This window comes from Helicoverpa zea, chromosome 31 (genome assembly GCF_022581195.2).
Source record: "Helicoverpa zea isolate HzStark_Cry1AcR chromosome 31, ilHelZeax1.1, whole genome shotgun sequence".
Lineage (NCBI taxonomy): Eukaryota > Metazoa > Arthropoda > Insecta > Lepidoptera > Noctuidae > Helicoverpa > Helicoverpa zea.
In genome coordinates this window covers 11,743,150-11,765,307 of record NC_061482.1, presented here as the reverse complement: position 1 = coordinate 11,765,307, position 22,158 = coordinate 11,743,150, and the positions used below count along the sequence as shown (strand labels likewise).

The following is a 22,158-nucleotide window of genomic DNA, read 5'->3' as shown; positions in this document are numbered from 1 at the left end:
AAGCTCCCCTTGCTTTGACTTGTTTTGCTACACCGAGCGTGAAATCTTAAATAGGTGAAGTCAACTAAATAGACAAAAAAGTACAAAACTATCGTAAGTACAGCACTTGTTTCTGTAAAGTAAATAATTAACCGATAAACAGGAAGTCAATTGAAATCAGTGGTGTATAATAGAAAATGTTTACTTTTAATAAGACGGAGGTGGATTGTCGATTGCAAGAATGGGGTCTACCCCTGGTAAAAAAAATAGTATCTATCTGGTAAAAAAAATAGTTACCACTTAGATTTAAATCGCATAGTTTTAATTGAACCATCCTGTTAAATAGGCACTTAGGCACTTATTTCAGCCGCTGCATTGTGTTTCTTTGTTTCAGTTTGAAAGATTAGTAAGTAGTATTACTTGTGCCAAAAAATTAAAGTCACATAATCATGCACTAAAACGCTTCACATGAAATTGCTATACCTATATAAAGATCATTATATATATAACTACATAGTGCTCATAAAGACGATTTCTTAGTATCCTATCAGCAAGCGGGACAGCCTTGTAGGGGGCCGAATTCGGTTGAAATTATTTTGTTATCGAAAGCAACCCAGGGGCTGGAAATTGATATAGCCCACCAGATTCGACGCGCACTACTATACTTAGTCCACGCGAAGCCTTATTGCCATTTTAGTAGCAGATCGTGATTTTTGCTGTAGATTACTGCATATGTACTTACTTATGCTTTAAATTGCATATAACCAGTAACTATCATGTAATCTGTGTTATAACTTTATATTTCAATTGATCACTTTTATTATTGGACTGGTATTAGTGCCCACGCAGGGTGCGTATAAAGCACTATAAACGGTCAGTTTCGTGCCTAATATACCCATTGAACCATCAGAGAAGGGAATTAGAGAGAGCATCTGTGTCTGCGCTAGTGCACTATCTATAGTAGGTATGTCCTGAGCAGCTGTCCGGTCCTCGAGAACAGTCAGCGTGGACTGAAAATTTTAAAACTAAGAAAAGTGAGATGAATTGCAGACACGAATTCAAGTTGAAAACTGTCAGTGTGCACTTTTCCACTCAACACATCCGCAGATTCCGGGGACAACTCAACAGGATCTGAATAAGTGAAATATTAAACAAAAACAAATATAGGTTCATTACAAAACTTTTATATTCAAAGACAAGAGGTTTATACATTTATGTAGTCAACATTAGCATAAACTATACATACATAACTGTTCACTCATCGTCAAAATTGAATCTCCTCATGCCGTCAAACCGGTAACCATACGCGGCTGCGTTTTTGACGTCAACTAGCGCCGGGTTGCGGTGCTTGTAGAAACTACCGTGCCCATGCGCAGGTCGCGACGAACCGTTCGGTATGCCGTGCGCTTCACGCGGGTAAAACGCCTCGAACTGCCCGTCAGAGGGCAGCACATCCTTCAAGCCGTCGTCTTCTGGGTCGTACGGACGACACACAGATAGCGCCACCGTCGCCAACAAACAAAACGTGCAGAAAGCTAGCCGCATCTGGAACAACCGCACACTGTCTACACAATAGCAAAACTAAAACCTGAGTTAATACAAAACATTACGTACTATGATGATTAGCGACGCCAAGGATTACGAATCGGTCACCTGGAGGGTGTTAATTGCGCAATAGCAGACGGGTAGATCGGAGTGGTAACGTATTGAGCGAGACCGGTGTGGTTTCGACAACGGGCGGCCACAGTCGATCACCTTGACGCCGGCCAGCTCATGCTAAAATCCGACAAGTGTAGCAGGCGGGGCGTGACGCGCGCGGTTCCGCAACAGAATACTTTCCCTTCGTTACACAGATAGCGTCGGCCACGCCGGGGCCCGCACACTGCTCGCTGGACATCGCCCAGCTCGAGTACGCAACTACACAGCGACACGTGGCCAAGTGTCCATTGCTCACGCACTAACTACTTACTTTCGCGTTACAAGTATACGCAGTTAAACTTCATGACAGTAGGTGAAAAGGGGAAAATTTAACACAATAAAACGCACTGCTCATCCCACATTATTATCTTTAATGAAAATAAATTCCCTCGAAAACTTATTATAATTATAGACAAAATGACATTTAGGACACTAGGATATTTCAAAATGGTTTACTATTTTAGATCTACATTATTTTAGAATGTTTGTAATTAGCAATTAAATTACTAATATTATTTGTAATGCATTTATGTCTTTTATCAAAATATTGTAAGTTATTTCGAACAAACAGATAATTATCTGAATTACAGCAAAATACATAATTTTCGTTTACTAAAGGCAGTGGTAATATTACTATGTTAGGTACTCTATACTAGTCGATTCTACTCTACGTCTTTCTTTATGAATGTTCGATTTAATGTTGACCCAAATTCGCTTTACACGTTTGTTCGCACTACTGCGAAAATCAATAGCTTACTCGCACGGCAGGTACAGATATATTAACTTACTAACAAAATTATTTCTGTATTGTGAGATTTTTCATGAAATGGTCCATTGAGGAAAGTGACATTCCACCTTGGAATAAATAGAACTTGCTGGAAAAAATTATGGTTATAAATTTTGTTCAGTAAAGCAACAGGATCAAAAAATATAGGAGATTGATAAATTAAGGTGTATACAAATTGCAACTGTCACATACGGTGATAGATTGAGAAAGGTAGCGTAGATTCGACTTAAACAGTTGAGTTGACATAAAACTACATGATTTAATTCTACCGGACTATGGGATGCAGATCAACCTAGGTGCAGGCGAGGTGACCGCTAGCGGACGACGTTTATCTAGATAAACATCGTCAAATTGGGCACAGAATAACTTCGACGTTAGTGTATTGTCGCCGCGGCCAGCCGACACTCGACACACAATAGGTCAAGGGAATTGGAATTGCACTAACCACACGCGTGCGAGATCTATTAGTACAATACACGACAAGTTGTTCCATCACCCAGTACCTCAACCTACACACAAAATAAAATGTTCCTTACTAGACTCTACGTAAATATCAGTAACACGATTGAAAAAATATATCATGTATTTATGCTTACTGTAATAGCTTAATGATATAAAAGCAACAAGACATAAATAAATATTTAGGCCTTCTTGCACCGTGCTTACTATTGGCTAGAGTTAGAAACAAATATTAATACTGGACAAGTGGTCGACGGCGTTATCACAACGTGATCATTATATTAGAGTCTAAATACATTTACTTCTATAACACCAACATAACCCAAGCAACACAAATATCTTTAACAACAAAACAAATGAAAACAACTTGGTATGTAGTGGTGCAAGGGCCTTCACAAAGTCGCTGATGATGCTATATTACAAGTGAAAATGTACTAGATATGACTTCGTTTAGTTACTTCGTCCGGTGAGCGTGGTCGTCTCACACCATTCTAGTGAACCAACTACCAACTGTACTACTATAAAAATAATGTATATTTATTTTATGAGAGTTAGCTTTTTAAAGAGGCACAATGTTGAAAATTTGTATATTCTGTTACACCTGAGTAAAACTTTACCAACAACCAGATAATAATATATCCATATTATAGTTAAATATTGTAATATCATGAGAGACACTATATCCTTCTATAACTTATCCAATTCGCAGCCGTAACTTAAATCTTGGTGTTATATATAAAGATCACATAATTAAGTATTACGAGTACTCGGAACGCGTTCCTTGAAACTTTACAAAAATAACAGATCCGGATTTAAGAAGTTTCATTCAAACAATCTGTTTCATTTAAGAAGTATTATAATAATACTTGATAATGTTAATTACTAAGAAGCTAATTTGTTCAAAATGTCGCCACAATGCAATTATAAATATGTAGATCAAATTGTGAAACATGAATACGAAAATAGAAAAAATATATGCTACGCCAATCTAACCACATGAGGAAGATAAGCTAATGTAATAGCTTTTTAACTATTCATTCTTTGGGCTTCGTTAATATATTTTAGAAGCCTTTTCTGACGTCATAAGTCTGTTTGTTAGTATGCCTGTGTTAAGATGGTCCAATTTATTTCTACCGACACTAGACAGTGTGGCTACTAAACTAGAGCGAGTCTAGTGCGTATGGTCGTAACAGCTCTTTTATCTACTCTTAATATCCTAGTAAATGTCGTGTAAGGATTCTAAATTTAATGACGAATATTTCTACTGCGGACTATTTGGTGTCAACGTTTAAGCGTTGGTCTGACAGACCATAATTAGAATTCTATTGAACCGCAATATAACCAGAGTCCTGTAGCTACTTTGAATGTAATATTCTATTACTTATTATTTAGTTAAATAAGACACAATGTCAGTACCGATCATTCTGTGTTCAAGGCTGTTTTCTGTGTTTAGCGTGTTGCGTCTCACACATTATTTCATTTAAATCACTAGGTTTTCACCACACACCGGCAGCGCATCATTTATACATGAAATTTCACATAGAACTAAATTAAAACGCACATATATTGTATACATTATACAAAACACTTAGTGATTAAAATATCCAATAATTAAGAAAATATAATTAATTGGATTATTGCTAAAAACTGCATTACTCGTAGATTTCATTATTTTGCTTTCACTGGATACAAAGAATAAAACTTACATTCCTAAAATATTTTCGAATACGAAATATGTAGCTAAAATAACACAGGTCTTTTACATTACTAACACAATGACGTACCTAAGCCGAAAGTTAATAATAAATATGTTTTAAGTAATAATGACACACCCGCAAAAGTTGTATAATGACTGATCATCAAAACTATCGTAATTAAACTAAGGGCTGACGGAGACTCGCCGGAGCGATGAGTTGTTTTAGATATTACTTCAATGTACTAGACTGCGTTCCACCATATCCAAGCCGGCCGAAACCTATGAAATCATGTGGTCGCACGATTACTTAAATTCATGGATACAGTAGATCTGAGAGGCTGTATTTACATCAAACAATCGCATAACAAACGAAGCTGTTGCCCACAATTTCATTTAAATCGGTCAAGAAACACGTAAACTGAGTGCAAACAGACAGATGGAATTGCTTGAGAATTTATTAATAAAGAAAATGATAGCCTTTTAACACGATGCTCAGTTATAAGGTGTGATATCACGCGAAATGAACATTTTTACAGTTACACCACGGTCGCTTGAAAAGATCTTGAGATCACGAAAGACGGCTACGGGAAAGCTTGGACATTGTCTACCCAAATCTATTTTCGTTCAAGGGTGAGCCTTTGAAATGTAACTTGATTAAAACTGATCAGTAAACCTGAAAATGTGATTCAATAAAACGTGCATATTTAGCATCATAATAAATATTTCATAAGAATAACCACTTTAAAAAGATGTACCGTGACATTGGGTACCGAAAATACCAACATTGTAATATCAGCTTCGATGAGAACAATCGAGCGAGACATACGACTCAAATAAAAAATGGCGAATCATAATTAAAAGGGCGTTTAAAAACATATTAAAATATCACTAGCGACGACGACTACAACATTTATCACTGAAAAATCAATTTATAATTTGACCACGATTTAAAAAAATATTTTATTGAGACATTTATTGTCAGCGCCAAGCATTTCATCGAACATTTAAACAATCTTAAAGCCATCAGAGATTTGTTTCCCAAAATGAACGTCTTAGCTAACATATAATAATTAATAACAAATAATACATGTAAACAGCACTTGATTATTGCGATGACAATCGTCCGTTAGCTACGAACCACGAAGAGACCTTACATCTACGATATTATGCAGTCGACAATCAATACAATTCCTAGCATTGATCACTGTATTGCTAAAAAATCATCTGGTACAAGCTATTCCGGAACTACATACATTAAAATGAAATCACAACAAACGCATCAAAAGGACGTTTGTTCAAATAATTTATACAGCAAACATCCTACAAATAGTTATAACAAGTCTATCGTTGTTGATAATACGAAGTCACTATTGCTCTATAGCCAGTACATTGATATTTTACTTAAAGATGATAAATTAGATTAGACTTAAAATATCACAACTGTGCTGCAACCTAGTGTTCACTTGTAAGGGTATGCCCCCACATATCAGTATCGAGTACCGTTCCCAACAATCTATCTTTGTTTTATTTTGCTTACTAGAGATAGAATTTGACATAAGTCCCATACAAGTATGTAATGTCGAATTCCTATCTCTGGAAACCAATCAACACATAGACAGAATATTGAAAACTGTGGTTAGTGCCGCGCCGTTGCCAGCACAGGCGCGAACATGTGTGATTATATTCAAAGATAATTTTTGTATGTTGTTCCACGATACTGATGTGCAGGGATGGACCATAATTCATTTCACCATTAAACCAAGAAATAAGGTATGTATAACTATCAAGTTGTTTGTTCCCACGGCCACAGTTAGCCTACACTTAAGAATTAAACTCCGCATTGAGTGATTAAACAGGCGAGCGACACCTCGTTGACGGTAGAGACCAGAGTAGCTGTCTTTTAGATTAGCAAAAGACACGTATTTTTCAACCAACTTCAAAAACAAGAGGTTCTCAATTTTTTTGGTGGAGTAAATTGTGTTTGACGGCCATTGGCAGTACGGTACAGCAAGGGATGTTTCGTCATCCCTACATATAAACGCACATTGGCGGACGGCAATCGCGATTCGACGCAGTCGTGCTGAAGCGTATAATTATTTTAATTATTATACGGCCTATAACATATTTTATTACTAATCGTTATAGCGCGGTACAAGCATTGCTTGTATTTTAATAGATACGAGTCAACCATTTGCGGGAAAGCTGAATGAGAGATAAGACGACTTTGATGCTTGAAAGCAACTGTTTCATCAGTTCAATAAAAGTGACCAGAAAGTCATACGCTGCAACTTCGTTGTTATTAGTTTGATAAAGAAAATAAAAATACGTGTACAATTTAGACAACTGTAAAAGACGGACAAAATACTTTTATTAGTCGTCATAATACTTTACATACAGTGGCTATATTTTTAGTACGCCAGGCAGTTGATGCCATCAACAAAGTACCGCTCGCCTGAATACACTTACATAACAAAAAAAAATATTGAACTCAATCATTACAACGAAATAAATACAATCACAATCCAACCAATCATGATTACGCAATAACAATAGTTTATTTGAAAACTTTATGGAATCAACAGGAGCAGTCTGAATAAACCAACTTCGTCCGAACGTTACAGGTTAGAGAGATCTACATGTCAAGCATTGGTCTTACCTTCGACCTAACTCGTAACTTTGTTACAACACTCAGCAAATATTTTAAGAAAGATAAAGCATTAATTTTATTGCATAGATGTATGCTAACTTAATTAATAATTTGTGATTTGAACTTTTATCATAGCACAAGAACTATTATTATATTTAAAGAGATCTATGATGATCTTGATAAACAATATTACTATTTATCCAAAAATTTAGTACAACATCGAGGCCTACGATTAAATGGTATAATTTAGTATGGTTCCGTACGAGACAGACATAAGCGTATTGTTAGACATGTGTTTATATTTGTTATATCTATACATGCCTCAACTACTATGGGAATAACCCTAACTCGTGCGTTACTCTTTCAATATTTACGCAGTTGCTATAATTAATTAATTAACTATGTAATTCAGGATATTTCTCACACGTATTCAGACATTTGTGATAAATATTTGTAACAATTAAATTAGTAAATGCAGACGTTTGGTTTCCTAACTATCTATACACTCTACAAATTCCGTTGTCAGTCATAGTCAATCATAGTGTGACAAGAATGACTAATTATTTAAATAAGAATTTTCAAATGTTGGTCTTGGAAGCTACCATCCTATTGGTGTCGCCAAGAGTTGCTTGGCCAGAATATTAAAATTGATTTATAAGTGATAGCTACGATGATTATAAATTATAATACATGGAAACGTGAGTATGCATGCATCTAATGATACTACTGTATCGTGAACCTGTCTGTCAGGATTACCTCATAGTATGAAACCTGAAAATTGTAATGCAATGACGTCATAGAAATTCATCGTCATTGTCTAAAATAGCAACATGTAAAATGAACTTTCTTTAAAGTCGGTAAAAAAATGGTTTACAACAGTAATAAATAGTGAGTTGGATTAGATTTCATATTTTCCTCAATCCAATGAGCCATGCATGCATGAGTTGTATACTATGAGGTAAACCTGAAAGAGGCAGGCTCTCGGTCTATATGAGTGAATGCGTTGTTCCTACGATACCATAATCTAAACACTGTACAAGTAGCTCTCCAGTTTCGTCTTAGGCGAAGGCTGAGTGAATGGCGAGAACCAAAGGATAGAGAATCTGCCGAACACTGACTGTATGCTCTTCCATCGAGACTTGCGAACCCATCGGGCTTGCTCTTTCTTCAGCTGCTCAATACCCTGCAAAACGTTATATATTTGTCATAATGTTGTCAGTATTGAGCTATGTATTTTGTATAGCTATGTAGATTAACAAAAGAGGGGGAATAACTGATTTATATTTCACGAGTCTCTGATACTCTATCAAGAAAATATCTGTCAGATAATTTATAACTTTTGGTTTCAAAGGTCTGGCAGAAATATGTATAAAACGGCCTCTATTTGACATGTAGCATTAACTATCAGATAACTGATACTTTCTCAGTAACTAGTGAAACCCGCACTCAAAGACTTTTAATGGTTACTTGAGCCATTCCTTAGTGAAGAATTTGTTTGACAATCCGTCACTAAGGAGTGAGAGCGGGAGTGAGTGAGAGTTATAGAATTTAACGATAACAAAACAATCAATAACGAATTTAAATAAAGAATAACTTACAGTTTCATCGTTCCATATAGCGTGTAACTGTGTCCCAAGCATGACGGCGGTGAAGATGGCAAACAGCAGTGCTTCGGCGATCAGAAACAGTAGAAGTACGACGGTGGCCGGCGGGGAGTAGGCACTACAGTCACGCCACTCGTGACGAATGCACGTCACGAACTGGTACACTGCTAAACCCACCGCGTGGATTGATATCGCCGCTATGTAGAACTGGAGAAAAAAAACATATATTTATAGATAACTAGCTTCAGCCAGCGGTTTCACGTCTGTCGCCGGTGGTGACAAAAACTATCCTATGTCCGTCTCCCGGTCTAAGCTACCTCCCCTCTAATTTTCAGCTTAATCGGTTCAGCCATTCATGAGTTATAAAATGTGTAACTAACACGACTTTTATAGATATCTAAAAGTTCGTCATGAATATTATTTAATTCAGTATCAATATACACTGGAGGCAGTAAATTATAAAACAACTTTTTATCTGAGTGCATGTAGGAATGGCCTTGGGATAAGATGGATGTGCAGGAACTACTAAGAAGCACCTAATATTACATTTACTATTTAAGGATGATACTGATAAGAGAAAGACATGCATTTAACGTGGTGTATCATTTTTCCTTTCGCATAGATCAGCATGACAGCAGAACTTTTAAATAGATATCAATAGAATGAAATGCAAAATTCATAATGAGGAAATAAGATAATCCTTTGCGGGAAACATTCACGGCTTGATAAAATCCGTTTGATAAGATAGATTAAATACTTAATACACATGTGGGTACATTTTCATGCTTATTTGGGATAGGAGTGAGTCATGACCTTCATAATAAACAGGCTAAATGCTATCTAGCAATACATGTGGTGGGTCAGGTTTGCATTTAAATGATACATATAGTCTATCATAACAAGTTACATAGTTGCATCAGGCCCAGCGTAGACCAAAGCGAACCAAAAGAAATACGTTCATATCTCTGAGCTGAGTCCCTGAGCAGAGTTTATGCTCAAGAAATAAAGCTACTTTTTTCTATTCAAATTATCAAGACCATAGAGACTACTAGCAAAACCTTATTTAATAAAAAGGTGTAATATTAAAGTACTCACCGTAAACAAAACAAAATATTTTTGATTATTTTCACCGACGCAGTTGTTAACCCATGGGCAATGGTGATCCATCTTCCTGATACATCGTTGACACACTGAACAATGATGGGCTCGCTCCGGCTTAATGCTGCAGCACTTAGTACATTTGAATATCACCTGACCTTCTCGGAAACTCATCTGTTTGATCATTTCCTTTGTGGCATTGCCTTTAGGTACAGCACCCTACAAAAACATTAACATGTATGTTAGAACAATACTTTAAGTCATGCAAACATGCAATTTAATTAAGTTCTTTTTATAGTTTTGTTATTAGAACTGTGCATACTAGTTTTTCTTTATACTGTAGGAAAACAAAGAAAAAATAATGGGTCATTGTTTATTCTCAAATCTATTCGTGTTTTATTGACATTTCAATGAATCTTTATGGGCATGACAGATTACTTTATAAAAATAGTATTTGTTGTATATTTGGCCACTTTTAAGTACTTACCGGATCTGTGAACATAGTCCTAAGGTGTGATGCAAAGGCTAAAAATGCCAGGCTTTGGAAGATGAATATATTTATGTAACTGTAGACTGGGTACGTTGAGACGCCAGGTAGAAGCATCACCATCATTACCACAAACTCCGCGTATAGTATCAACAGCCATGTTAGGACCGCACATATGATTCCGCAAATATCCTGCAAAAGAACATAAATATACATTAAAATAACTTACAAAATAAAACACTGTATTTTAAATTTTCAACAAAAACTGCCTTATTACATCTATCTTGAATAATATAAAAACTAAGTCAAGGCTGACTTGCACAATTGGTCACTATAAACAATTACTTTAAAATGATTCAAACAAAATTTTCCCTTCATCAACTTCTAATGATTAGCAGCAAACAAGTTGTTGGTTTAATCTTATTTAAGAGTTGCTGGGTTCAAAATATCAAATGGAAAATGGCATGAGGCAACAGTAATTAGTTAATGGAACAAAGCTTATATTATTAAATCTGCCTTGTATGTCTACTATAAGGGACTATAAGGGGCCAGATTTTTGTTAACTGAATGCGGGCCCAAAGCCAAAACGCTGAAGCCGTTTTGGGAAGACTAATGAAATGCCAACTATAGTCCTACTAATATATTAATACATTGTTTGCTTACCCTAATACACCAAGCTTTACCACCACAGCACCGGTTATGCATGTCGCAGTCAGGCCGAGTCAGCACCAAGCATTCTGGATCTATTTGATACTGACTTTCCCTATCATCTTCATCAGAACTGTCATAGAATTCTCGTATCATTGAATGCTTCTACAATCCTGCAAATAATATTGTTTTTAATAGCAATTTTGTTTATGAATTCCTTCTCATCCTTGTATAACAATGACAAGTGAATTTGAAATGGAATTCGCTAGAAATATGCAAGCAGGGACCAATTATTTTCAAATAAATTTTAACCGGCATACACATTGTAGTGGTCATTTCAGCATTATGCTAATTCACCAAACATCTATATAACTAGACAAAACACATGCATTTATAACATTTAAAAGCATAGAAAATTGCAGAATGCTTAAGTACTTGCTTAAAAACTGACACAGGAAATCAAAATTTGCTTAGCAATAGACAAAAAACAATAATAAATTATCAAATGCATGTTAATAAAGCACTTGTATTCATAGATTTTCTTTGAGTATGTGTGTTGCAAATTATTTCATGTTTTGCTACTTGCTATAAATATTTATAAACTAGCTCAGCAATTTAAATAAATAGAAAGTAACTTAGGATATAAATTATGTATAGGCTTCATACTCTAAAATATAGAGGACAGGAAAAATATATTTGCACAAAAATACTCCCATTAAGGTCCTAATAAGATTCTATTAATGCTTCCTACTTTGTGCACAGAGACATACATAATGCTAACTTATTTATAGCTTAGCAAACTTAATCGAAATCATAAAACATTTGCTGTTGCTGAATGTTACAAGTATTTCATTTAAAATTCATGAAAATGTATCGTGTTATTATAGAAATTGCAAAGCAGCGAGGATTTTGCATATCACAATCAAGGTATGTAGCTTAGCTAATTACTAACCAACAGGTATTCTCGCGTAGTCTCGCGTATTTCAAAAGCATATAAGTAGGAATATAAACATTGTTTTTTCTTACCGGTAAAAGAGCAGGTTTCCTTCAGCTCGATTCAAACAACAACAGCAGTAGTTACTCGAAATGTATGACTATACCACGTAAAGCCATACAAAAAGCCGACTTTCTTCAAATCGTCTTACCGCTGGTATTTGCAATTGCTAAAACGTACCACGTGAAGAGCACTAAAATCGATCTTCATAATCGATCGTACTTGCAGATGTAATAATATTCCTAGTTCAAGCGCAATAAAATTACGAACAGCGTTCGTCAAAATCTTGCAAATCTGTTTCACTTGACGGAGGGTCAGGGTAGCAACTTGATTTTTGTTTGGACTCTCATAATTCCTTTTCCTGTAAGCACTTTTATCAACAAGTTGTTGAAACAGTTTATTTTATAAATATTATATTAGAAAGAAATGTACACCCGTTTTATTTTCTCTGCTATTAAAATCAATAAAAGGAAACGGACTACGGAGTCAAGTCACTCACTCTATCACCGTATGCAACAGATAATAAATATACCCCCTTACCCCTTATGTTTGACAAAGTGAGAGGTAAAAGTATTTTATGGGGTAGAATGATCGACTAAAATTAAATATTTTTAAAGATTAATAAGAATAAATTATAATACATCATCTTTGGAATAAATATTTGAACTTTATTGTCATACTATTCAAATCGTAACTATAAAGATAAAGCAGACATTCATTATTTTGCTATAGTTAAATGCTTGTCACTATAACAAGAGCACCTAACTAAAACTTATAGTCGAGTTCACAGTCAGTTAAATATTCTTTTTCAAGATTTATTTGCAAAAGATCTTGAAGTTTTAGGTTGACGTTACTCTAACTAGAAATTTAATGTAACAAAGAAAATTAATTGTTGTCAGGAAAATGCTACACTGGCTTAGTATTATTTTTTTCTACACCTTTACAGGGGTGTAAATAATTAATTTCCATTTTTTCAATTTCTAAATAGGGCTGGGCTGCATAGGCTGCTTATGTAAAAAAAACTAATGAAATGCCCGCTCCATTGTAACTTTTTACTCTCCGGAACCTGAACAATGACGTTTTCCGTGTCATGAATGACAATGACAAAATCATGACAAAATAAAAACATAGTCCCGAAAAAGAGCTGTTTTACGAATATTTTCCTTATTTCAACATTCCCCATAATTAATTTGGAAGTTATGGACACGTAATTAATACCTTAATTAATAATTTTCACTCGGAAAGATGCAGCCATTATATTCCGTTGGTAAGTTATTATTTTTAATTAAAATAATGTCTTTGTTTGTACCAAAGTGGGAAAACTAACATTTTGTAATAAAAATAATTCCAAACATTTACACAATATTTCTATTCGAGTAGCAGTAATTTATTGTAAATCATACAAGATTCTTATTAGAACAATAAATATTCAAAACAAAAAATGGTGGTTTATGAATGTTTTTCTCACAATAACTAACAAATAGACAAGCATGTGGTAAAACAACAGGTAAACCTAGTTACGTTAAATATGATACTTTAGTTCGAGTAATGATGTTATTTGATCCGATCTCACACTACAAACCAGATATAGATAACTACGTAAATGTGTAATAACCAGACATCATATCCATTTCATTGTTAATCCCACCGACTACAGAATACAGAAAATGTTCACATTGGTTAATAACTGATACAATTATTTACTGTGAAATTTTAAAAAATGTTTCATAAAAAATACTATTTTAAAGTGTATTAGGATCGATCATCATGGTGGAGTTACCGCTTCACAATTTAAACTGTAAATCTTTTTTTATTTATCACTGTTTATGTCATGTACATTTCCTGCCATGATTGTTGTTGATACAATGGGAAGTCTGGCTTATCAGTTAGCTCTTTATTCAGTTGATCACATTACCAGTTAAAGTGACTATCGTACTAGCACAATGGATATGAAAGAATTGGATTGTGAAACTATTTCTTATGTAAAAAAGTGTTTTGTAGATCATGAGACGAGACACAACATAAATCATGATACAGAAGAAAATGTGGAAAGGCCTGCGGAAAACACACCGCTGCTGCGTCGCTTCCCTCAAACCATACCTGAAAGGAGCACACGGACTACAGTCATAGTTAGCTTGTTACTGATAATATTAATCTCTGGTGTCATAATTGGAATTTATCTCCTCGTCTTACAAAATGACTCTGGTAAGTACATTATGCCTCATTAATAACTCTCTACTTACTAAATACAGATAATGCTTAATATGTATTTAGTAAATTATAAAAACAGATTGTTATTTTTTTTAAACAGCTTTGCAAGAGGATTCTACGTGTTTTATTGCCAGAGGACCATATCAATGCTGTATTTCTTTTAATTTTCAGAAAATGTCCTTCCTCCAGTGGAAATGCCTCTACAATTAGTGAGTAGATCTCAATGGGATCCTAGTAACAGTTCCCAGAGTGCATTGAGATCTTTCCCATACAGACTTAGGGCTGTCACGGTCGTTCACACGGACACCAAACAATGTTCAAGTACGGAGACATGTACAAACCTACTGATGGACATGCAGGTAATATACATTTCATTGCTTTATTTTTCTCGTGTTTTCCTTCAATATATACAGTTTTATGACCAATTAATTTATTACTCGTATTAAATATTACCTTGCGCCGAGTATACCAAAATGGCATACTAGATAAATTGATTTAATTAAATGCCACAAATTAATGCTCTACCATTTTATCTACATCTATGTTTTGGAGTAGGTAAAATTCAATCTTATATTAATTGTGTCGATAAACTATGACGTAATTTTGGCAGATTTGTTAGGTACTTTCACCATTCAGAAAGTAGTCTTCTAGTTTCAAAGCTTGTTATCAAATAAGCGGGTTTTCCTTACACATTCTTCTGTTCTTATTTGTCGAGTAAATCTTCTTATCTGTGTGAATCTACGTCACGTTTATAACTATGCACTTATCGAGTCTATTGTCAAATAATCAGTCAGTACCTACTAACTTGACTTTGTTTGAAATACCCGTACTCACAAGTAACTTAATTGCGGATTACAATGATCGGCTATCCGTGGTTTTGCTATTTCAGATTGAAGTTTTACATTCAAACTCAAACTCAAACTCAAAATCGTTTATTCAAATTAGGCTGATAAATCAGCACTTTTCGAACGTCAAAAACAAAAGACAGCCCCCAAAACGCCCGCCCTTCACCACTTCCTATGTGTTTTTGCTGGGAAGAAGAAGTGGCGCAACAAACTCCCCAGCAACACATGTCTGTCTGTAAGGTTTGAAGAACCAGAATGTATACAAAACAAGTCAAATAAAAATATCATTATCACATGATAACCATTATATAAAATTAGGAAAGAAAAAACAATACAAACTTAACACAAGTAGGCTAGCACACAGATTTACACCCATAAATACTAAGCACTCAAGCATTACTTATAGTCTATTAACTGTATCTAAAGCCTCCTGTTACTGAAATAAAAATGTATTTTTAACATAAGCATAAAATCGGCGTGCCCACCCACATGCGCAGATGGTTATGTTGTAGCTGTACAACACAAACAAGGTGTACCTGCTAGGACTACAGTATTATTATTTTCTCCAAAAAAGCTAATAGAAAATCATACTATTATTAATAGTGTCAACAGCTACCAACACGACCTGGTACCGCCAGCAGCACCCGTTCACGAGTATAACGCGAGGATCAGCCATCGCCCCCTTCGCACATTTTTGAGGGAAGGGGACAACCCGACCCCCAACGCTACCGCTGGCCATACCGTCTAAGGGAGCATGACGTGCTTGCAGCTATCCAACAAAAGTAGAACATGTAAGAAGTACTGCAGTACTAGCAAGCCATAAAGCAACAACGCTAAGTAAAATTTAACAGAAGTTCCCAAAGTAATTAAAAAAAGAAAAAATCAGAATTAATGTCTGAAGTAATGTCAATCAATGTAAAAAATAATCATAATAAGTTTAAAATTTAGTTATAGCGATAACAAGAATGAGCTGCCTTGCGTTCAACTTAGCGACCAACTATTCCTATCATTTAAATAATCATTAATGCTATAATAAGCCTTCTTTGAAAGAATTGACTTTATTTGTAATTTAAATGCATGAAACGGTAATTGTAGTAAAGTTAGAGGTAGTTTATTGTAAAAGCGGATACCGAGCCCCAAAAATGATCCATGAACCTTATGAAGTCTGTGAGTGGGTACACACAGTTTGTGCTTGTTTCTAGTGTTAATACTGTGAACATCGCTTTTTTTGGTGTACAAATGAATATTTTGCCTAATGTAAAGTATATTGGCATAGATAAATTGTGATGCCACAGTAAGAATGCCTATTTCTTTAAAGAGCTCTCTTAGCGAATGTCTACTACCTAACCGGTATATCGCACGAACAGCTCGTTTTTGTAAAACAAATATGTTTTGAATATCATCATTAGTTTCAGATTTTAGATTATGTGTCTAACCTGTCAATCTCTAATCTAAAAACAAGGGATGGATCGATTATTGAAACCCGCAGTAACTGGATATTGTTACCAAAATATAGGGCATATATTTTACTCGTATGCGATTACTTAGCCTCGCAAGGTCGTACGCTCGCAATACTTGTCTACACTCAGATTGCAATATTGGAGTCCACAACTACCTTTGATATCTTAATATGCCTGCGCTTTATTGTTAGACGGATGTGTCACTCTTGTGCAGTATCGAGCGATAAAATTGCTTGTTTAGTTATTCAGTTTAAGGTCCCTTGGTTTAAGGTTACAAGTCCACGGCCAAGTCACAATAATGCTTCTTGCTGGCTTCGGTCACTGAGTTTCAATATCACGTCACGTGACATATTGAAACCTTTGGTCACACACTAATAATTATGTAATATGTTTAACTCTTTATAGTTTCACCCGCATGAGTGCCGGGAGAACTATTTCCCTTACCAAGGTAAAACATGGCCTGCTAGCAATTTCCATCGGTTTAACCCGCGCCCTGTAAACCGTTGATAAATCGCTCACACCCGAATAAATAGCAGTCTATTATTATCCTCGATAAATGGGCCACCTAACATTGGAAGATTTTTTAGGTAATATCGGTCCTATAGCAAACAAACAAACTCATTAGCTTAATTATAATATTTTTTATTATTCCTTTGTAATCTATATTCTAGTTACTGTCATTATACATAATTATTATGGGGTTCGGGGAAAACATTACTTGTTTGTAAAAACTTTTACCGATAAGGATTATCAATATTGTGGGAAAATTCCCCGGGTTGACCGTGACCACATAACATGCCTGCTGCCTTGATATTTTTGTGTTAGTCACAATAATACCCATTTTATGTATGGTATAGTTACTGAGGGATAGTTGAACTATCCTGAGAGATAGTTACATTATCATTTAATATATTTACCATTAACGAAAAGTCTGTGTGGGCACGATTATGATATGTTGTTTTAACCAGCCGTTTTGACGCGATATCACCCGCGTCCCGGGAACTACTGACCGTAGCGTGATAAAATATAGCCCATGTCACTAGAGGTTCAAGTAGCTTTCCAAAAGTGAATATTTTTTTGAATCGTGTTAGTAATTTCCGAGCCTGAACAAAACAGTGTTGGTATTGATTTCTGACTTTATTAAAAGCGATGCGAAGAGTGTGTTGTGAAAAATAATTTTATTATAACATTGATGCGCTATAAATAACTCTCTCAATGTAATTATTATCCTGCACGTCAATGTCCCATTACAGCAGTCTTATCGAATGCAGTTATTGAATAAACTGCCCTGTTATTGTTTTTACTACCATCAGCCAATGCGAATATTTATTAAATATCCTTTAAACTATAGAAATTGAATCTATACTAATATTATAAAGAGGTAAACTTTGTTTGTTTGGTTGTAATGAATAGGCTCAAAAACTACTGGGCCGTTTTTAAAAATTCTTTCACCATTCGAAAGCTACATTATCCACGAGTAACATAGGCTATATTTTATCCCGGTACGGGCAGTAGTTACCACGGGACGCGGGTGAAACCGCGGGAAAACGGCTAGTATAATATATGCAGAATGTTATCAAGTACTGTTTGAAAAAAATAACGGTTGTGACCATTTGTGTACTTATTTAATTGTAAGCGAATGTCGAATACAGTATATTTTTATTCATACTCATATGAAATGCTATTTTTACGATAGGTTGGTAGAGTAAATTATATTTTTCAGAGAAACTTAAGCGCAATTTTTTACTGGTATGAGTGGTTTTCAATACCCTATAAATGAATTTTTAATTTGCTTTCAGAACAATGCTACGGAGGCAAATAGCACGCTTCGGTACAATTTTTTGATATCGTCCAACGGGCAGACTTACGAAGGTCTTGGATGGCTCAAGTGTTTACCAGAAACTCAAAGAAACACCCCATCAGGGCTACTCTTAGCCTTTATAGGTGAGCTATAAAAATAACTTGATATTCTGGTAGATAACATCTTAAGCCAACTACACTCGAAACACGCTTGTATCTTGTGGCTCTGTATTTATCATAAAAAGTGAAATTCTGGTAAATGGGCCTATCTTTAAATACATAAATTTCTTAAGCCACGACTTGCTTAATCATCCTACTTCCTACTTATATTATAAATGTGAAAGTTGTGAGAATGTATGGATGTATGTTTGTTATTCAATCACGCAAAAACGGCTGGACCGATTTGATTGAAATTTGGTATGTAGATAGGTGATACCCTGGATTAACACATAGGCTACTTTTTATCACCACACCACGCGGGCGAAGCCGCTGGCGGAAGGCTTGGCTTAATCTATTTTGAAAAGCGCACCTCGCCTGGGTTTGAATTTATCACTTTATTTATGCTTTGAAAAATAAGTTTAAATTAAAGTTTTCTGGCCGTTATTGTTCCAACTTTAAAGATGTTAAGACCTTAGGTACCATTACCAATATCTAAGAATGTACTTTATTTTTTCAGGTAATTTTACCGAAATCCCACCAACTCGATCCCAGCTGCAGGAAGCCAAAAACTTCTTCGCTACGTCTGTAAGTCAACAGTATTTGCACCCAACGTATCATATTTATGGTAAAAATACTAAAGAGACCCCAGCTCCGCTTATAAAAAGCCTTAAAACATTCCCTCAGTTTAGCAGTGAGTTTTCAGATCCAATATAAGTTATTTTAGCAAATTATTTTAATGTAATAAGAAATGCGAAAGTAACTCTGTTCGTCTGTGCGGCTCTCACGACAAAACTACTAGACGAATTTCAATGAAGTTTGGTACACGGATAGTCTCGAGCCAGAGAAAGGACATAGGCTACTTTTTATCCGGTGCGAGGATAGTTGCCTCAGGACATGGGTGAAACCGCGGGGAATAATTTGTATTAGTATAGTAACAATTCTAAGAGCATAGTTGTTCTTAAAAGCTAGCTTGATTTTATAGTATTCCACAATTTCATCACGATTCATAAAATAGTCAAGTACATTAGTAAGTTGTGTATTTTTTCACATTATAAGTTTATGATTGAGTTTGGTGCCAAAGAGATCGCACGTTTAATGAAAGACCGATTACGACAGAAGCTATAAAATAATAATTATCTCATTTCTATGTTCTACTTTACATACCTACTAACCCCCATTAATTTTTTATTAATTTTCTTTTATCTCGTACCTCGTTCTCTCGAATCCTTTTAGATGGAAAAGCTCTACAATAATCGTAAATTATCGTCAATTTTTATTCAACGTGCGATTTACAATTACTTGGACTTCTCGGTGTTAACTTATAGATAGCTTTAGTTTAAACATTATTTTTAATCTGTAACTCATTATTGACATCTTAATGACAGTAAAATTATATGTAATTTAATATCAATTAAATTGGTTAAGGTTTTAAATAAGCCAAAGAAAATCCTTTAATTATAAATTTTGCCATTTTTTTATTTACATCACATTTAGTTAGGTAGTTATTTCATTTAAGGAAATTGCTAAACGTCTTGAAAATGTAGAGTTTTTGGGGATACCCAGACTTTTGGGCGGGGTACCTATAAATGCAATATAATATGTTGTTTAATTATCATTATTTATTTTCCTAAACTAATGAAGGCCTAAGCCAAATGTTCGGTTGGTCCGTTGCAGAAGATTTGGCCTACTAGATTTAGAGGGTTTAGCAAATTTTGTTGGTGTATTTGTTATTTCTAATTCATAATGCTTAAGCTTTTATTACTCGAGTATGTATCTTTAGGACGTTACAGTTTAAAGGGATTAAGAATATTTAGGGTCATTAAAGTTAGGTTTTCGATTTCAAGTACATTTTATAATAATTCCAATCGAATTAATTCGACATCGACTTAGTCGATTAGAGGCAGGAATTGAAAAATATATTTAAGTAGGGCCTTCAATCTCGCAGAGGCACGCGGGTACAATAATAAAGCTTTGTATGATAACAATAAAGGCGATTTTTATTTGAAGGCGCTTCTCATTGCGCGTTATCAACAATATTTGTGTTATATTTTAATATTATTAGCTGAGGATCTCAACCTTATAAATAATCTTACCGTGGAATGTTATGCGCAATCATCATAAATATTAATTATCCATTGACTAAGTTATTTCAATTTAATAATTTATTTCTTCAAATTGTTATTAAAAAAAGATTCAAATGTATGTATATACCTGGTTAATATTATTAATGTTACTAAATTCTAATTTAATATAATTGTTATAAGTTAATTTCGTTTTAAATAATAATCTCTAATGTTAGCTAGCACTGGAGATCGCAATTATTATTTAATTTTAAGGGAAAGTTGCCCAATATATATATTTACGGCAAAAAGCGGAAAGTAGGTACTAGTAAGAAGGGCTTATCCAAAATGTTTTAAATACTAAAAGGTAATAAGTACTTGCGAGTTTCAATACTAATGATATCAATTAATTTTCTCTCAAACCTTTTTAATTTTAAGCTCAGCTTAGCCAGATAGTATGAAAATTTCTTGGATCAAAGTCAGTACCCTCGAAACATGATAATGAAATAAAAGATGCATGTTCTTCTAGCTTAAATTGTATGTAAACGTATTTTGGTTTTATTTAACTGATACTTTTAAATAAACAGTATTAAGTTATAGGAATGTTTCCATCACCGGCCCTGATAACCTTCTGCATGCGTTTTTTACATATAAAATTATTTAAATATTTTGGGGATGCATGAGAATATGTATTTTAGTGTTAAGTACAACTGTATATGTATATTTTGTTTGTTAATTTGCTATCGGAAATAATTAGGAACAACCATTGTTGTTAAGTAGACTTAGGTGCACTACAGTAGAAAGTGACCCGTTTTTTTTTTCAGATTTTTTATATCAAATGTTAAATTTTTAATACTCAATAATATTCCCTTTATGAAATAAGGATTGTTAACCAAAATATTCATTAAGTCGTAATTAATTAGAGCTAAAGACAAAATTCCAAAAGAAAAAGAATTTGAAGCCTTATTCGTACTAACGCACAAGAATATTAGTGAGAAAATATGGAATTACATGTAAATGTTGTTTATTAAGGTTATGGCGCATTTCTTAAAATTATTCCAGGATGTGACAGTCTATAAATTAGCGTGCGTAAAGGTACGTTTTGAATGCTAGCAGCCAACTGCAACCGACCACTGGTTGTATGTATTTACATGAAACCGTTTTGGATCGAAGCGGCAGCAGCACGTGCAGTCGCCCTCAGATATCGACCGATTTCATGCAGTCGCTGCAGGTGCGGTCGGCAGTTGCAGTCGGCAGCTGGCTTTCAAAACACAACTTTAAGGAATGTCAAATAAGTACAACGCTCTATGTTTAAATAGCGTTTTAAAACAGCGGCCACGATGTTGTCATCAGAATAATGAATTAGACAAATATGACACGAGCAGAATTGGAATGTTTTATTGAATGATTATATATTAATGAATAATTATCATAATAATTGATGTGATATCGGTAGATTAGTGTCTTCATATTATTGTAGATTTATTAATATAAATATTAAAATATCTTTTGTAGTATTATTTTGC

General features: G+C 34.6%; 3 protein-coding genes across 3 annotated transcripts; 1 reads left to right on the top strand and 2 right to left on the bottom strand.

Annotated features, from left to right (window-relative positions):
• Positions 1–1,147: 1,147 nt before the first annotated feature.
• Positions 1,148–1,586, bottom strand: LOC124644913. Its single transcript, XM_047184587.1, has one exon. The coding sequence runs from the start codon at positions 1,522–1,524 to the stop codon at positions 1,234–1,236; it is 291 nt and encodes a 96-aa protein (XP_047040543.1). The 5' UTR covers positions 1,525–1,586; the 3' UTR covers positions 1,148–1,233.
• A 442-nt stretch (positions 1,587–2,028) lies between these two features.
• LOC124644912 (palmitoyltransferase ZDHHC3) lies at positions 2,029–12,600 on the bottom strand. The gene is made up of 6 exons (XM_047184586.1): positions 12,130–12,600; positions 11,119–11,276; positions 10,456–10,647; positions 9,966–10,187; positions 8,865–9,077; positions 2,029–8,449 (listed from the first exon to the last, which is right to left on the bottom strand). Exons 2-6 carry the CDS (start codon positions 11,257–11,259, stop codon positions 8,291–8,293), a joined length of 927 nt encoding a protein of 308 aa, XP_047040542.1. The 5' UTR covers positions 11,260–11,276; positions 12,130–12,600; the 3' UTR covers positions 2,029–8,290.
• A 596-nt stretch (positions 12,601–13,196) lies between these two features.
• On the top strand, positions 13,197–22,139 carry LOC124644904 (peptidoglycan-recognition protein 2-like). Its single transcript, XM_047184572.1, has 5 exons — positions 13,197–13,364; positions 14,099–14,302; positions 14,480–14,667; positions 18,413–18,557; positions 19,090–22,139. Exons 1-5 carry the CDS (start codon positions 13,343–13,345, stop codon positions 19,284–19,286), a joined length of 756 nt encoding a protein of 251 aa, XP_047040528.1. The 5' UTR covers positions 13,197–13,342; the 3' UTR covers positions 19,287–22,139.
• The last annotated feature ends 19 nt before the right edge of the window (positions 22,140–22,158 follow it).

Bases quoted from the DNA above. Each gene is read 5' to 3' on its own strand.
- LOC124644913 (XM_047184587.1), bottom strand. From the start codon at position 1,524: ATGCGGCTAGCTTTCTGCACGTTTTGTTTGTTGGCGACGGTGGCGCTA.
- LOC124644912 (XM_047184586.1), bottom strand. From the start codon at position 11,259: ATGATACGAGAATTCTATGACAGTTCTGATGAAGATGATAGGGAAAGT. The intron at 10,648-11,118 runs GTAAGCAAACAA...GTTCTTTTGCAG, and splicing joins GTAAAGCTTGGTGTATTAGG to GATATTTGCGGAATCATATG. The intron at 8,450-8,864 runs GTAAGTTATTCT...AACGTTTTGCAG, and splicing joins CTATATGGAACGATGAAACT to GGTATTGAGCAGCTGAAGAA.
- LOC124644904 (XM_047184572.1), top strand. From the start codon at position 13,343: ATGCAGCCATTATATTCCGTTG. The intron at 13,365-14,098 runs GTAAGTTATTAT...AGTGTTTTGTAG, and splicing joins GCAGCCATTATATTCCGTTG to ATCATGAGACGAGACACAAC. The intron at 18,558-19,089 runs GTGAGCTATAAA...TTATTTTTTCAG, and splicing joins GCTACTCTTAGCCTTTATAG to GTAATTTTACCGAAATCCCA.